The following is a 14,168-nucleotide window of genomic DNA, read 5'->3' as shown; positions in this document are numbered from 1 at the left end:
CAAAACAGATGCTTCTTTGCTAATGACGGTTCTTGATTCGCCGGCAATGTGAACTAACTCCGATTCATTCTCAATACGCATTAGTCAATTTCAGCAAAGGTTGACGATGTAAGGGCTTCAGCGCCGACTTGTGAGTATATTCCAATCCATAGTGGTAATTGGGGGTAGCGCTGTATTATCACGGTGGCAGCAAACGTATTAACTTGGTAAGAATGTATTGATAATTATTACTGCAGCATACCATAAATGATTGAACTGAGCAGAGCAAACCACTTTAATAAACAAGCATACGACTTATATCATATGTAAGTTATATTTCATCAACTTTTCCTCCTTTTCGAGACATTACATTCATAAACATCAATAAATAAGACGACACAATCTTTGTTCGGAAAGCTTGGAGAGTGATAAGACTTAACTAATCGCATATCTCTAGCAATTTTCCATATGATGCTTAAAAACACATTTCGCAATGGTTGAGATCGAAGTTTTGTCTCGGCTCAAGTTCAAGTGGTTCAAGTTCGCTTAATGAAAGTTTATATATAGAATACACAACTTTGGCTCATCTCAGAGATATATCTCATTTAACAGTTTCGGTGAATACAGTATCGTCGGATACCTCGGTCTCCTCATCTGCAGCAGACGTCTTCAACAACGTGCCCAACACGACTCCGCCGAACAGCCATAAACCAAGCTGTTTATTAGAACAGAATTTGCGGAAACAGTCGTCGGGATCGTCCATATCTAACGTGTAAATCTGGAAAAAGCAGCGAGTAAAACATAGATGAACAATATAAGCAGGTAGCAATTACAAGCCCTAGATGAATTGCCAGTTTTTGAAATGAAGCTTCTTAGCTTGCATTAACTTTCTTAGCGAAATCAGTTTAAGCCAGTGATAAACTAGGTGATTATCGTTGTGACTGAATGCCCGCACTCAACTGCCAATTCTTTTGCACCGAGTAGGTGGCACTTTCAGCGACTCGATTAGGCAACCGAGGGGGCCGCTTTTTGTGAAAAAACCTTTATTTGTGAAATAGCCAATTTGCCCCGAACAGAATTATCTCTGCGTGATTGCGGATTCAATCGCCAGTAAAATTTTCAAACGCTATTGAAGGTGGAAAAATCGCCGAGTGTGCTCCCTGCTTTAGGAGAACTGGTTTCAGAGACAAATGCAGCCTACACCTGCAGACAACTGACCTGTTTAGCTAGATGAGCTCCGGCTATGCCCACTGCTGTATAGAACGGCCATGTCTGATCGCACATGTATCCGGCCGATACCAATCCGCCCAGCATCGCCACGCTGAATCCGGATACCCAATATTTCGTCTGCTCGCCGAATTTCAACGCCGTTGATTTAACGCCGATCAAAATATCGTCGGTTTTATCCTGTAAAAGTATTTGAATACAATCACGCATCGAGAAAATCAGTTTCAACGATCGAAATAAAAACTTCTAGGAAAACAATGCATTCAACATAAGAGGAAATGGTTTGAAACACCGAAGACCAGATGTTTGAAGGGTGTTTTATGTAAATCGGTTTTTAAATGCTGCTGTAATACAGTAAACCTTGCTTTACTCGGACATGGCAAACTCGGACAACAACAAAATCATTTTCAAGCTTCCTAACATATTTTCCTATCCTAAACTCTGACTTCGTTAACTTCTGACCAATTTTTCCAGTACCAGTTCGTCGGAGTTAGGCGAGGTTTACTACACGTGATATACATTTCAGTAAACGCAAAGACTGAGTACTACTTCGATGTTAATGTGATTTTATTATAAATATGAGCTTTTGCTACTAATGCATACTAGCTTCATCGCGTCAGTGATCACTCAATTACCTGATGAAGCTGCTATGCCCTAGCTGCAAAAGCTTGTACTTTTAACAAAATCGAGTTAACCTACGAAGTAATACCGGTCTTTGTGTTTACTGATTTGATACAACATCTCTTCGCGCGACATACATTTTGTAATTCCAATTGTCTCTGCATCATCTAAACACAATTTATCGTAAGACAGCCTTCAAATTCAATGGACGCTAAATTGTTACTTATAAGGATTGCGCAGCGACAGTTAAAGCACGGCGAACAAATAAGTAAAAAAAGAAAAAAAGGTTTCTTTGTTTGTGCAAATAAATGATAAGAAAAAAATAAGGTACATGTTATTGAAGACAAAATAACTAATCGTAACGATATTTATTTCCGATAACAAGCAAAGAAGCTTCATTAATGTCTGAATTAGCTTATGGGTGAATAGTAAGTTATTTGATCTTATGCGTAATGCATCATCTTAATAAAAGAAGCCGAATAATCAAAATCATACGTCCATGCTAAGAAAAAAATAAAAAGATACCATTGAATTTCACAGAGGGGTTGCAGCTGCTGATTTACAACGTCACATTTTAGAAATTTGTACAAAGTATTTATTTTTCGTATTCTGAACACACCCCTTAGGCTGGACAGCGATTCTTAATCTGCAGCGAGCCATCGTGATTGAGATGATGATAGATTTCATATTTCGAAAGGAAGGAAAGCACGTGTAAGAGAAGCTATTCGGGGCGAGGTGAAGGGTTTTGATTCATTGACATCCACTCCCAATCAGGGTGAATCTATTTCATTCGCGAAAAGCCAACAAAGAATTAACAGCGCGCAAGTAAAATAGTGTAATGCCCGGTTATATTTTCACATCGTATATATGAAAACCCAACACCAATTTCAGTATGAAACCCACGGCACGTGAATCATTTAGCTCTTTCTAATTAATTCAATCACTAGAATAATATGTTATTTCCAGAAAACCGAACTAGCCGATGTAAACCGTCGATATTACGTATCATCAATGGAATCGTGACACTGATATAAGTCAAGCTTCCAAACAGTGATGAACAAGGCAATTTTGTTTTTGTTTTGATGAAATTTTCTACTCACTTGATGCGCGTATATGGTGTCATATATTAAAGTCCAAGCTATGCCCGAAAGGTACAAGGGTACAACAGTCGGCCACGCACAACTTCCATGAACTGCTGCCCAGCCTAATAGGGCACCCCAGTTGAAAGTCATACCTGACAAAAACAAGCACAAATTCGATTCGATTAGAATTAGGATTGTTCAGAGAACGCGCGGAAATCAGCGACAGCGCAATCTTGTGCGAGAAAGATTTGAGCGCGGAAAAAAAAAACGAAGCCAATACCAACAGGAGCAATGCAAAATTATGCCCTAAATTAAACCGAATGAGGAATTTTCTTTCCGTATTTCTCCGGACCAGCCAATCTATCAATTGCAGATCCGTTTTTCACGATTGAAAATTGAAACCGAAAAAAAAGTGTGGAGCTGCAATGGAATAGTGAATGATTTCTAATGGGACACTGTGTGATGTGACATGTAGTAAACATTAATGGGAGGTGGGTTCGACGACAGATTCTACACACATACTGAAAGCACTATTTGGTGACAGTTTGGGTCTATGATATCTTACAGGTGTTACAGACATATTACTAGATGTTTCGACTATAAAGCTTTTCCAGCAGCAGAGCTGCGGTCACCTGCTTTAAATTGAAAATGAATTATTGCTTACAGCAATAAACAACTTTGAAGAAGTTCAACGATATTTTGCTTTGCTTATGAAAACATGCAGTGTTCATATTTGACAGATTTTGGGCTATTCACAACCGACGCAAATACTGTATCATCTCAGGAAACTGTGTAGTGTTCAGCTCTGTTCTTTTAGCTTTCTGATTGGGCATTAGACAATTTAGACTACACACTAAGTCTACCCCGGCCCATATACATAGTGGGCTATAGGTTTAACGACTCTCCCTCAATATTTTCTCTGAAATGATTTTCTGTTATTGATGAATGAACGAATGAAATTCATTTGCAATATGGAAATAAAACAAACTGAAATGTCATGACAAGTACAATGAACTCCATTGTATAAAGCGAGTTATAAATAATATACATGATTATATGCAGAGCACCTATAGCTATAAGCGAGAAGGGGCGGGGCTTACTCACTTGATGGGCGTATATTGTGTCGTATATACACGTCCACAGAATGCTAGATGTGTATAGGGTTAGCGCGACAAGGCCGCACGAACCTTGAACGGCTGACCAACCCAACAACACACCCCAGTTTAATGTTATACCTGAGAGAATAAAACGCAGTAAAATGCAACCTGATTAACAGGTTTACAAAACAAAAACGAATGAAAACGCCGGGATGAAATGGATATTTTTTTTGTTGGAAAATTCCACCGAAAAATCAAAAATTGCCGGAAAGTTTTTTCTTTTTTTTTCATTTATGAAATTTGCAGAAATACGATATCAAATACATTTCCTCGCAGTCTTAATACCTTAAACCGAAAAAAAGGAAGCATAGCTATTTATGCACAAGTATGATTCGATATTATAGATTATCTATCGACGAATTAAACATTGCTCCTAACGATACGTACCTAATACAATCTGAGGCCAGTAAGTGTAACGTTTAACTAAAGGATAAAGTACGACTAAACCCATTGAGCTAGCGCCGAGCAGAACGCTGAAAATATCCAATAAATATCTGTTAACGAATAACTGCTTAGGAAAGTGATCGATACAAACACTGAAAATATGGAATAAGTTTATAAGCTTATATCCTGAAAATGTAGCCATGCGCTATTCCGTGTGACCATACCATATTGAATGATGGCTGATCACGATAAGTGATTTACATGACAGACCCTCGAAGTTTACCATAGATCCCCTGATTATCTTCTGTTCTTAATAATGCCAAGCCTCCAGGACCCAGTTCAACAGTTGTGAGTTAGAGTTAACTCTGAGTTAAAGTTTGTTCGTTTTCGATGAGTTAAATCAGAGTTAAATCTTAACTCGGCACTGTGGAACTGGGTCCAGAAGCCAGTTGTTCAAAAGTTTAACTTTAACCCGGGGGTTAGCACCCAGGCTGAAGTTAATACCAGCCTATAAAACCGGGTTCAGATTATCTTATGTTCTTAGTAATGCCAAGCCTCCAGAGGCCAGCTGCTCAAAAGTTGGCTAAAGATAACCGGCAGATAAATACCAAAGTAACGAAGAACTTTTAACGGTCACTACGTCAACTAACTATTGGTTAACTCTTACCAACTTTTGAGCAACTGGCTCCAGCACTGACCACCAGCAAACAAAGTATCATGTCATGTGCATCAACTCTATAAGCTTATCAAAGGTCGGAAGAATGTCAGCTTCCAAAAACACCGGTAAAACAGATCATTATAGTTTGATTAATAGTGATGTATGAAGTACACGGAACACGACGTACCTGTACCAATTCAGTTGCATTAGAATCGTCAACGCGACCGAAAGCTGAGCGCCGAGAAACACTAGAGCTTGAAACGGCGTAATCTGATTGCAAGCCAGAGGCCGCATCCGCGTGCGCGCCACTTTCTTATCGATATCCTTATCCCACATATCATTTATCGTACAACCAGCACCTCTCATAACGAACGCCCCAACGCCGAACAGCGCTAGTAGATACAGGTCGGGTAGGTGTCCGGCCGACGCGGCCATCGCTATACTCCACGTGCACGGCAGATATAAAAGCCATGTACCTATAAAATAGATTATCAATATACAAAATAGTCCACAGGTAAATATTTTAGGGTAAGGTCCCAAACGAACCTTTTTACTAAAATCGTGCAGTTGGTTGCACAATCCTATTAGTCCTTTTTCATACGTATGCAACCATTTGCTGCTTGCATTCTCAGATGTTTGTAAATCATTTAGTATAAAGTTGATGACGTTTTTTTTATGAAAATATTTTCCTTTTTGAATTCCATAATTCATTGAAAATCATATTTACAAGACTGAACGATAGTTACACGAGCCAATTCTTCTAATTTCAAACAATTTTCCCGAGATTTAGAATTCTGTGTGTGAAATAGCCCCCCCGATAAATTAGCCAGAAACCGGACTCTGTAGGGGAAGGTTCATGATTGCATATTTCAAAAACTAAATTGGTTGATAATGATATCAGCCCAAGTGAATAGAGGCCTAACAGCTTATCGCCAACTACAACCGCGCGGTAGGTCACCAACTACCAATCAATTAGCTGCAGATGTACTTATTCCAAAGATATAGCCTAAGTGGTAGATACCCAGGTGACAGAAATTTTCATATTCTATTTTAGGAGGGGAGAGTAATTTTGACATTGTAGAATCACTGGGCTACAATTTCTGGCACCACTTTTAGGGGCAAAGCTTTTTAAAACCTGAACTAAAAACTGATAGGAAATATGGGATGAGTATTTTCATCCAAAAAGACAGAAAATCTCGAATTTGGGCTTACCTATGGGCTTGTCAAATCTGATCAATCTCAAGTATGGCTGGATATTATTTGGAGCGCAATCGACGACGCTTGTCAATGAAAACATTCCGCGATAAGTATCGACCCGTGGACATTTCGTCGTTCGGTAGTCGATCGAATTTCTGTTCAATCCGTGGTAATTATTTACGACGGCGCATCCCGAAATCAACCGGTTGTTTAAAGGTTTTAAGAAGTTCGCCGAAAGTTTATCCCTCCGACACATAACCGCGTTACGTTCTGAGATCGTTCTGTTCGATTTGAATTTCGATGAATTCGATTCGCTACTACCGTTCTGCTCTGAATTCGCCGCATTTCGACGGCGAAATGTCGACGTAGAAAATATCCGTAAGTGTTTGAGATTCCGTATAAAGGAAGAATTTCGTGTTAATATCACAGCCGCCATTATTACTCCAAATTCAAGACTGAACTCAGACTAACGGTGAGCTACACCTCCCGGTCCCTCAGTTTTGTTATTGATACGGCTATCGCTAGGAATTCTTGTGAAGATGTGTCAGCTTTACTTGAAGATCATCCTGACAATCTGAAAGCGAAGAATAACGCAAATCATTTTGTTACTTAGACATTTTCATGCAGAGCCAACGAAGACTCAGCAAGTGGCATCGAAGATTACAGATATCCGTGTAGTGTCGAGGAAAAAAACATTGCCTTTTATTTGATTGAAATTCCTCTTTTGACTTCTCTTCCAGTTCTAGTTAGTTACCTAATCGTTTGTGCTAAGGTTTTTGTGATCGGATGGGCTTATACCATATATATGGGCGTATGTGGTTTGTGAAAATATCAGGGGCAGACAGGACAGACCGTTCATCCTTATTACCGAGATGACGTATTTTACCGAGATGACATGGAATATAACAAATTTATTTATTCCTCATTGATTTTAACAATTGAAATCATATTATATCAGTAATAAATGCCTGCTGGAGTCATATTATTTTACATATTTTGTAACTGTTGTAAGACAGGTCAGGTCCAGATCCACTGAATTTCAGGGAAAACCGGACAAATCATACTCACCCGAAGTCTTTAGCGTTTAGCTATTAAGGGACCAATATATTTCGATTAAGCTCACTAAGTTTACACTGATATTCGCGACCGGACAGCTAAAATACAAGCGAAATGGATTTGACCTCTAACTCAGTGGAAAAGATATTGAATGTTAATTTCGGGACTCGAACCGCCGCAAATCGTTTCGCGACAGCACAACAACGTAAGCAATAGAGAAAACACGGTCTCGGACTGGAAACATTTCCGCGTTTTACCTACCGGGTAGAAAGCGGTGCAAAAAGCAAAATCGGCCGAATTTATGATGTTATCCATTTTTACTTCAATTCTAGCAAAAGCGGCTATCTGTCAAACTTTGCCGGTAAGAATTTATAATCTGTTGAATATTTTCCTGCACAATAGAGCTAAAAAATTAATCAAAAACCTTTAAATATCAGAAAATTTCATTCAATCTAAAATTAAATTCACCTAATTTATTTAGTAGGCCTAAAATTAGTCTAGTACCTAGCCGTTGTTCCTGCAACTGTTCGACAGCGACGTCGTAATCGAACCGTAACCAGGTAACAACGACTGGTATTCAGACTAGCCTAAAATGTATTCGTGTGCGATCCTCCTTATAAGGAGGACCCTTCGTGTGTACAATTTCAAATGGTATTATTCAAATGGTTCTGCATGGAATTGATATATATATATATTTGTGTTTTATATTGCAGTTAATTATGTATCCTATAAGACAAGACTAAGACGAAAAAAGTCTGGATCCTGTCCCTCTCCGGCTGCTGGTGTAGTAGTGGTGATTCAGAAATCAGAGTGAAATGGAGCGTGGAAAACCAATGACAAGACGCCCTGGTGGCAAACAAAAAGGTCACCTTCCGCCTGGAGACTTAATCGCTTTAGGTTCCAAACCGAGGTCTTCGAGCGAAGTCGATTTGAGACCGCCTTCCGCTCTACCGAAAAAAGCTGGACTCACGAGCGGAATGAAACGCGAAAAGCCGGCTCAGCATACTTGCGGTTCGGCGGCCAAGAGACCAAAACTATTGGGTTCTCAAACATTTACACCGCTCGGTAGACCGGATACGGACCGTCGGGGTTCCCCGGCCCCTCAGACGCAAACGTTCACGTATGAAAACGCGATCGACGTCGATCCTCAGGATTTGTACAACGCGATTGAATCGGCCGAAGAGACCGGCGACGACGTACAACTCGAGGGGCTTCTGTGCGGCGCCGTCAAACATTTACGAAATAACCGCACGAAACCGAATCAAGCCGTATTCCTGACGTTGATGTGTCTGGCTAAAACTCGTCAGCAACTGTTCGACAGCGACGTCGTAATCGAAGCGATGTGCAGTTTACTGAAACGCGACGTCGGTATCAACTTTAAGACGAAAGGAAACGCGCTCGTGCCCGTTCTCGTTTGTAACGTGTTAATGGCCGCGTTTCAAGAGGAGGAAAACTGGCCCGACCAGTTTCTGAAAGTGTACATCGAAGATTCGCTCGGCGAACGTATTTGGGTCGACCGCGAGGACTGTCAGGGGTTCGTCGATAATATCCAGTCGGCGTTCGATACGAAATTACCGCCGAAATCGGAGAATTTCGCGATCAAACCGGCCGAATCGTCGTCGTCTTGTTCGAGTCCGATTATGTTTACGTCGTACCCGGATGAAGAAGCGACAGATAGCGATACCGGCGATAAAACGGTCAGCGGCGGAGCGAGTGGCGTCTTCGTAAAAACAGCTGAAGAGTTGAAGAACATCGTTGTTTTCCCGCGGTACATCTATCAGCAGACGGTCGTCGAGAACTTCGTCGTCGACACGATCAAAGAGCATTTGACTCGGCGAGGTCAAGGTCTCGATAACATCTCGCGTAATTTCCTGAAACTGATGATCGCGACATGCGGCTACAACGAGGTGCGCGTAATGGCCGCGCAACGCCTCGAGATGTGGCTGCAGAATCCGAAACTGACGCGACCAGCACAGGAGTTGCTGATGTCGGTTTGTATGAATTGCGGCGCGACGCAGGAGATCTTGGCGCAGATCATCAAGATCCGCATGAAAACGAAGCCGTTGATCAATCATTACCTCGGTTGCATTCGCGAGATCATCATCCAGGCGCCGGTGCACGTGCGCAGCCTGCTGACGCACACGATCTACAACGAACTGTCGAGCGCTCGCAACCCGAACAACATGGGTATCATATCGGTCGTGTTTCAGCACACTCCTGACACAGCGGCGAAAATCCTCGCCGAAATATTCCAAGATTTCCTGATCAATCGCGACGATTACCTGCGAGCGTTGCGCGCGTTGTTACGCGAGATCGTGCGCACGTTGAAGTACGACATGAACTTCGCGGCGTTCGTGCTCGGCTTGCTCGCCGAACGCTCGGAGCCGAAGTTCGCCGATTTGGAAACGATGTTCAAAGAGCGGTTGATCCTGTCAATCGTCGATCTCGTGTGTATGACCTGCTTGTTGTCGGTGACGCCTCACATCAAAGAAACAATCACCGCGTATGACCGCGGCGATTTCCGCGAGCTGGCGACGTTGACATCGTTTCAACAGCAGATCGCCGGCATCCAACGCGATTCGGTTTGCTGGCTTCACACGATCGTACCGAAGCTGACGACCCTGAAAAACGCCGAGTTCCTTTTGTGTTTGCACAAGCTTGTGTTCTTGGAAAAGCCGGAGCAGTACTATAATAAGGATAACTGGCCTACGGAATCGGAGCGCGGACTGATGATAAGGGCCGTGTCGGAGGTACCCGTTCACGAGGACACGCTGATGCGAATTTTCATCGTCGGTTTGTCGAAAGATCTACCTCTGAATTCGGCCGACGCGCTGGAATTAGCCGATAAGCTAGTCGAACGCGCGGCCGCTCTGCAAATGGAAGGCATTCCAGTTTTGAACGTCGAACGATTGGAATTTTTCGATGCCGTATTGAACGCGTGTACTTACCATCATCCGGAAAATATCGCCTTACCGCGCGGATACCAGCCGCCGACACTCGCGATATCGAACCTTTATTGGAAGGCGTGGGATATGCTGTTGGTAATCGCGGCTTTCAACCCGTCGACTTTGGGTCGAGCCGCGTGGGATCTGTACCCGACGTTGAAGTCGCTGATGGAGATGGTGATGACGAACAATTACAAATTTCCGCCCCCGACTTGCGCGACGGACGACGCGTCGATCGAAGAAATATGGAATAACGATCGACAACTCGTCGCGATGGAAAAGCAGCAAATTCTCGAATTCGAAGGTCATTTGGCCGCGGCTACGAGCAAGGTGACGATCACGGAGAACAACAGCCTTCTGATTTCGCAGCTTACGTCGATGGATCCCACTGGTCCGGCGAGAAAGCCGCCGTTGTGGGTGATCGACCAACTGAAGTTGATGAACAAGTCGTTGAGAATCGGGCATTTGTTGTGTTGCAGTCGCGAACCCGACTTCCTGATGGATATAATTCAGCGACAGGGCACGTCGCAATCGATGCCGTGGTTGGCCGAGCTCGTCGAATCAAACGAGGGCTCGCTCGAGGTGTTGCCTGTTCAATGTTTGTGCGAGTTCCTGCTACACGAATCGGACATCGGCCTTTTCCAACAAGACGACGACGAGACCGGCGCGCAAAAGTTGAAAAAGAAACAGAAGATCAAGAAACAGGAACTGTTGCTGAAACGCCTGAACGCGTTGCTGTTCTCGCCGCAAAGCGATTGCAAAGCTTCGGAAGAAGTTCTCGATTATTTCATGAAGCGTTTATCGAATCAGCAAGCGTCGTCGAGAGCGCTAGCCGTTCAGGGCTTATCGATGGTTTTGTGTTCAGCCAATCCGGAAAACAAAGACCTGGATTCGACGGAACGACGCGCCGACGATCTGCTTCTGTCGTATAAATGGCTGCTGAATAAGATTCCTTTACTGACGCATTTTGCGTCGCTTCAGCCGAAGATCGCGCTCGCGCTGCGGCAGGCGTGTCGAGTAGAAATGGATACGAACGCCATATCCGCCTATATCCTGTTCTTGGAGAGACACCGACTCGAACCGGAAGAGCCCCAACAACTCGCCGATCTATGTTTGGACCTGGCTCAGTTGATTGTCGAGCGAGCGTTGGTAATGAATCAGGTTTTACCCGGCGAAGAAAAATGTTCTAAATACGCTGATAATGTGCATGCCGCGTTGATTAACATTTTTGTACGGTATATCCGCCTGGCGAAGCAACCTAAAAAGGAAGCGTACGCCTGGTCCGATAAACAAGACCAGATTCTGATTCAGTGGGAGAACGGAGACACGGTCACCTTACATATTCTCGTCGTACACGCTATGATTATACTCCTCACTTACGGTTATCCGAACGAACCGAGCGATTTCTCTGAACTTCTCGAGACGTGGTTTCCCGCCGAAACTTTGCCGCCGTCGGCGTTCTTGGTCGATACTTCGGAAGAGGCTTTGTTGTTGCCCGATTGGCTGAAACTGCGTTTGATCAGGTCGGCCACGCCGCGACTGGTCGACGGAGCTTTGCAAGACCTCGAAGCGTCGCAATTGCTTCTGTTCGTGCAGTCGTTCGGCATTCCGGTTAGCAGCATGAGTAAACTCCTGAACGCTTTAGATTGCGCCGTCGAGACCGACTTGCCGTCTGTCGAGGAAAATATCGTCGATAAATCGTATATGGCTCAACTCATTGACGTACAAAAACTGCGCGGCGCTTGCGGAGGCGATAAGTTCTACTCGATATTGACTCCGACGGAAGAGCAGCCGCAAACGGAAAATTGGAAGGCGATGCCTCCGAAACACGCGACGCTGAATCTCGACCTCAGCAAGAAGCTCCCCGACGTAGCGGTAACGTTTAAAAACGTAGCGTCGGCTACGAAAGTCGTGCAGAAACTTTTCTTAGATGAAGATGTAGCTTTCAACCATCGGCAGTCGCTCCTCAAGGACGTTCAAAAGGCTATAATGAAGAATGCGAAGGTTTGCGACGTCGTTTTGTCGTCGATTCATCAGATTTTACAGTCGGACGACGGTCGACGTTTCGTTCAAGCTTTTCTCTTGCATACCAGCATTTCTTCTCCGTTGTTGAAAATAATCACGACGAAACAGAAGCCGCCGAGTGAAATGCTGACTTCCGTAATGGCGATGCTTTTGGACAGCGCTCCTAATTGTTCGTCGCCGGTGATTTGTCTGGCAAAGAGAATCGTCGGCGAGAAGATTAAACCGGCCTCGTCTGTCGTTGAGAATGAGCCCGTAGACGGAAAGAAATTGACCGACGGAATCACCGAGTTGAATAATCCTAGACTGGAAGAGATCGTTAAGCGGTTCATATCGGACGGGTTGAAAGATGGCGCCGTAAATAATAAGTCGCTCGACGTTTTGTTCGATCATTTGAAAAATACCGAACACGACAGTTTAGCTACCGGTGTGTTAGTTGATTGGTTGGAATTACTAGACCCGGACGGCAAACATCCCGATTACCTCGACCATTCGAAAAGAATTACGTATCTGTTGGCTTTGCTAATTCATCAGTCGAACTGGTCGACTCTTCAACAGTGTATCGACAATATGCTGAAAGACAATTTGCCGGCATCGGATAAATGCAAGTCGCGGGAAGTGTTGGATTTTCTCTCGGCTTGCATGCATATACCGAAAATATGGCAAGGGTGCGACAAGAAAGTATCGAAGAATACGTTTTCCGGCGATATGCTGCATTTATCTATCAAACAAATCGAAATGTTGATCGAAAATATCGCTGGAGAGTTGGAACGAGAAGAAACGCCTTCCGCTTAGATTTGACTCAATGCGAAATTTATGTCACTTACACAATGTATATAAACCCGGTACTGCAGGGGTGGATCCAGTTTAGATTCATAAGCTTAATTTTCTGTATTTCCAAAAGGTAGTTAATTTCTTTTGATGAGCTGGGTGCCTTTAAAAATCATATGATATGCCCTATTTCGGGGTGCACTCATCCCTGAATCAGACCCTAGATCCACCCCTGTACTAATCTAATATTTCAAATGTGGAAATAGGTCAGGCAGTTTTGTAACAAATGAAATGTCAGCTACATTGTAAGATTTATTGAATTTTAGCTATCGTATGCTATTAATGCTGTTATAATTTACACTGCCATATGTGTGTCTTTGGTATCGAAAATTGTTAATGACCCAATTTTGTATCATATCTTCCTATTCTTTGAAATTGCAATGTACAAGTTTATGAACTTGATAAACTCTTCATTTTTGTTGTATATGAAACTCTATTAAATGAATAGAAAATGAAGCAATTCAAGAAGTCTGTGCTGTATTTCATATAAGATTACATGTATTAAGTTTGAATGATCATGCAAAATAAATGAACATTCTCCGAATGATGAACTTTCGTTTTATATTTGAAAAAAAGGATGAGGACAACCTGGATTATTTCAATAGACTACAGTTCTTGGATGGAAGAAAATTATTTCAACTGGTTTTATGCGTAATCTATGAGATAACTTTGTACTTTATTAAAATCGGTCAGTAGTGAAAGCTGATGAAGACTTTGTCCTCTCCACCAAATTTTCAATGGCCCGGGCTTGAAACAATCTACGCCTGGACCTCCCTTGTTAAGTCGAACCTTGTTAAGTCGAATTAACCCTATCCACTTAAGCCAAGAAAATAGTAGTTGCTATCAAACGATTAGATCTTTAAGATAACAGGTAAGTCTTAATCATGTCTTGTGAAAAGTATATCTTAAAATTCTATCTTATTGGAGGGCTTATGTCTAATTATGGGGTTCGAAGCCAGTGCGATTATGGTAATATTTCGCCCAGTTTACGATAGATGGCGATAAAGTA

At 42.8% G+C, this 14,168-nt stretch overlaps 2 protein-coding genes across 3 annotated transcripts; one reads left to right on the top strand and one right to left on the bottom strand.

Annotated features, from left to right (window-relative positions):
- Positions 1-294: 294 nt before the first annotated feature.
- Positions 295-7,528, bottom strand: LOC141906019 (4-hydroxybenzoate polyprenyltransferase, mitochondrial-like). 2 transcript variants are annotated; one of them, XM_074795164.1, is made up of 7 exons: positions 7,374-7,528; positions 6,321-6,879; positions 5,296-5,584; positions 4,454-4,539; positions 4,014-4,144; positions 1,198-1,386; positions 295-757 (listed from the first exon to the last, which is right to left on the bottom strand). In XM_074795164.1, exons 2-7 carry the CDS (start codon positions 6,739-6,741, stop codon positions 581-583), a joined length of 1,293 nt encoding a protein of 430 aa, XP_074651265.1. In that variant the 5' UTR covers positions 6,742-6,879; positions 7,374-7,528; the 3' UTR covers positions 295-580. The 2 variants fall into 2 exon arrangements, with proteins under 2 accessions (XP_074651265.1, XP_074651263.1); XM_074795162.1 differs by lacking the exon at positions 4,014-4,144 and adding an exon at positions 2,928-3,061.
- Positions 7,529-7,621: 93 nt separating this feature from the next.
- On the top strand, positions 7,622-13,643 carry LOC141905885 (integrator complex subunit 1-like). The gene is made up of 2 exons (XM_074794966.1): positions 7,622-7,722; positions 8,075-13,643. Exon 2 carries the CDS (start codon positions 8,177-8,179, stop codon positions 13,121-13,123), a length of 4,947 nt encoding a protein of 1,648 aa, XP_074651067.1. The 5' UTR covers positions 7,622-7,722; positions 8,075-8,176; the 3' UTR covers positions 13,124-13,643.
- The last annotated feature ends 525 nt before the right edge of the window (positions 13,644-14,168 follow it).

Source organism: Tubulanus polymorphus, chromosome 5 (assembly GCF_964204645.1).
Source record: "Tubulanus polymorphus chromosome 5, tnTubPoly1.2, whole genome shotgun sequence".
Lineage (NCBI taxonomy): Eukaryota > Metazoa > Nemertea > Palaeonemertea > Tubulaniformes > Tubulanidae > Tubulanus > Tubulanus polymorphus.
The sequence above is the reverse complement of the archived record's forward strand: the minus strand, read 5'-3'. Positions and strand labels throughout refer to the sequence as shown.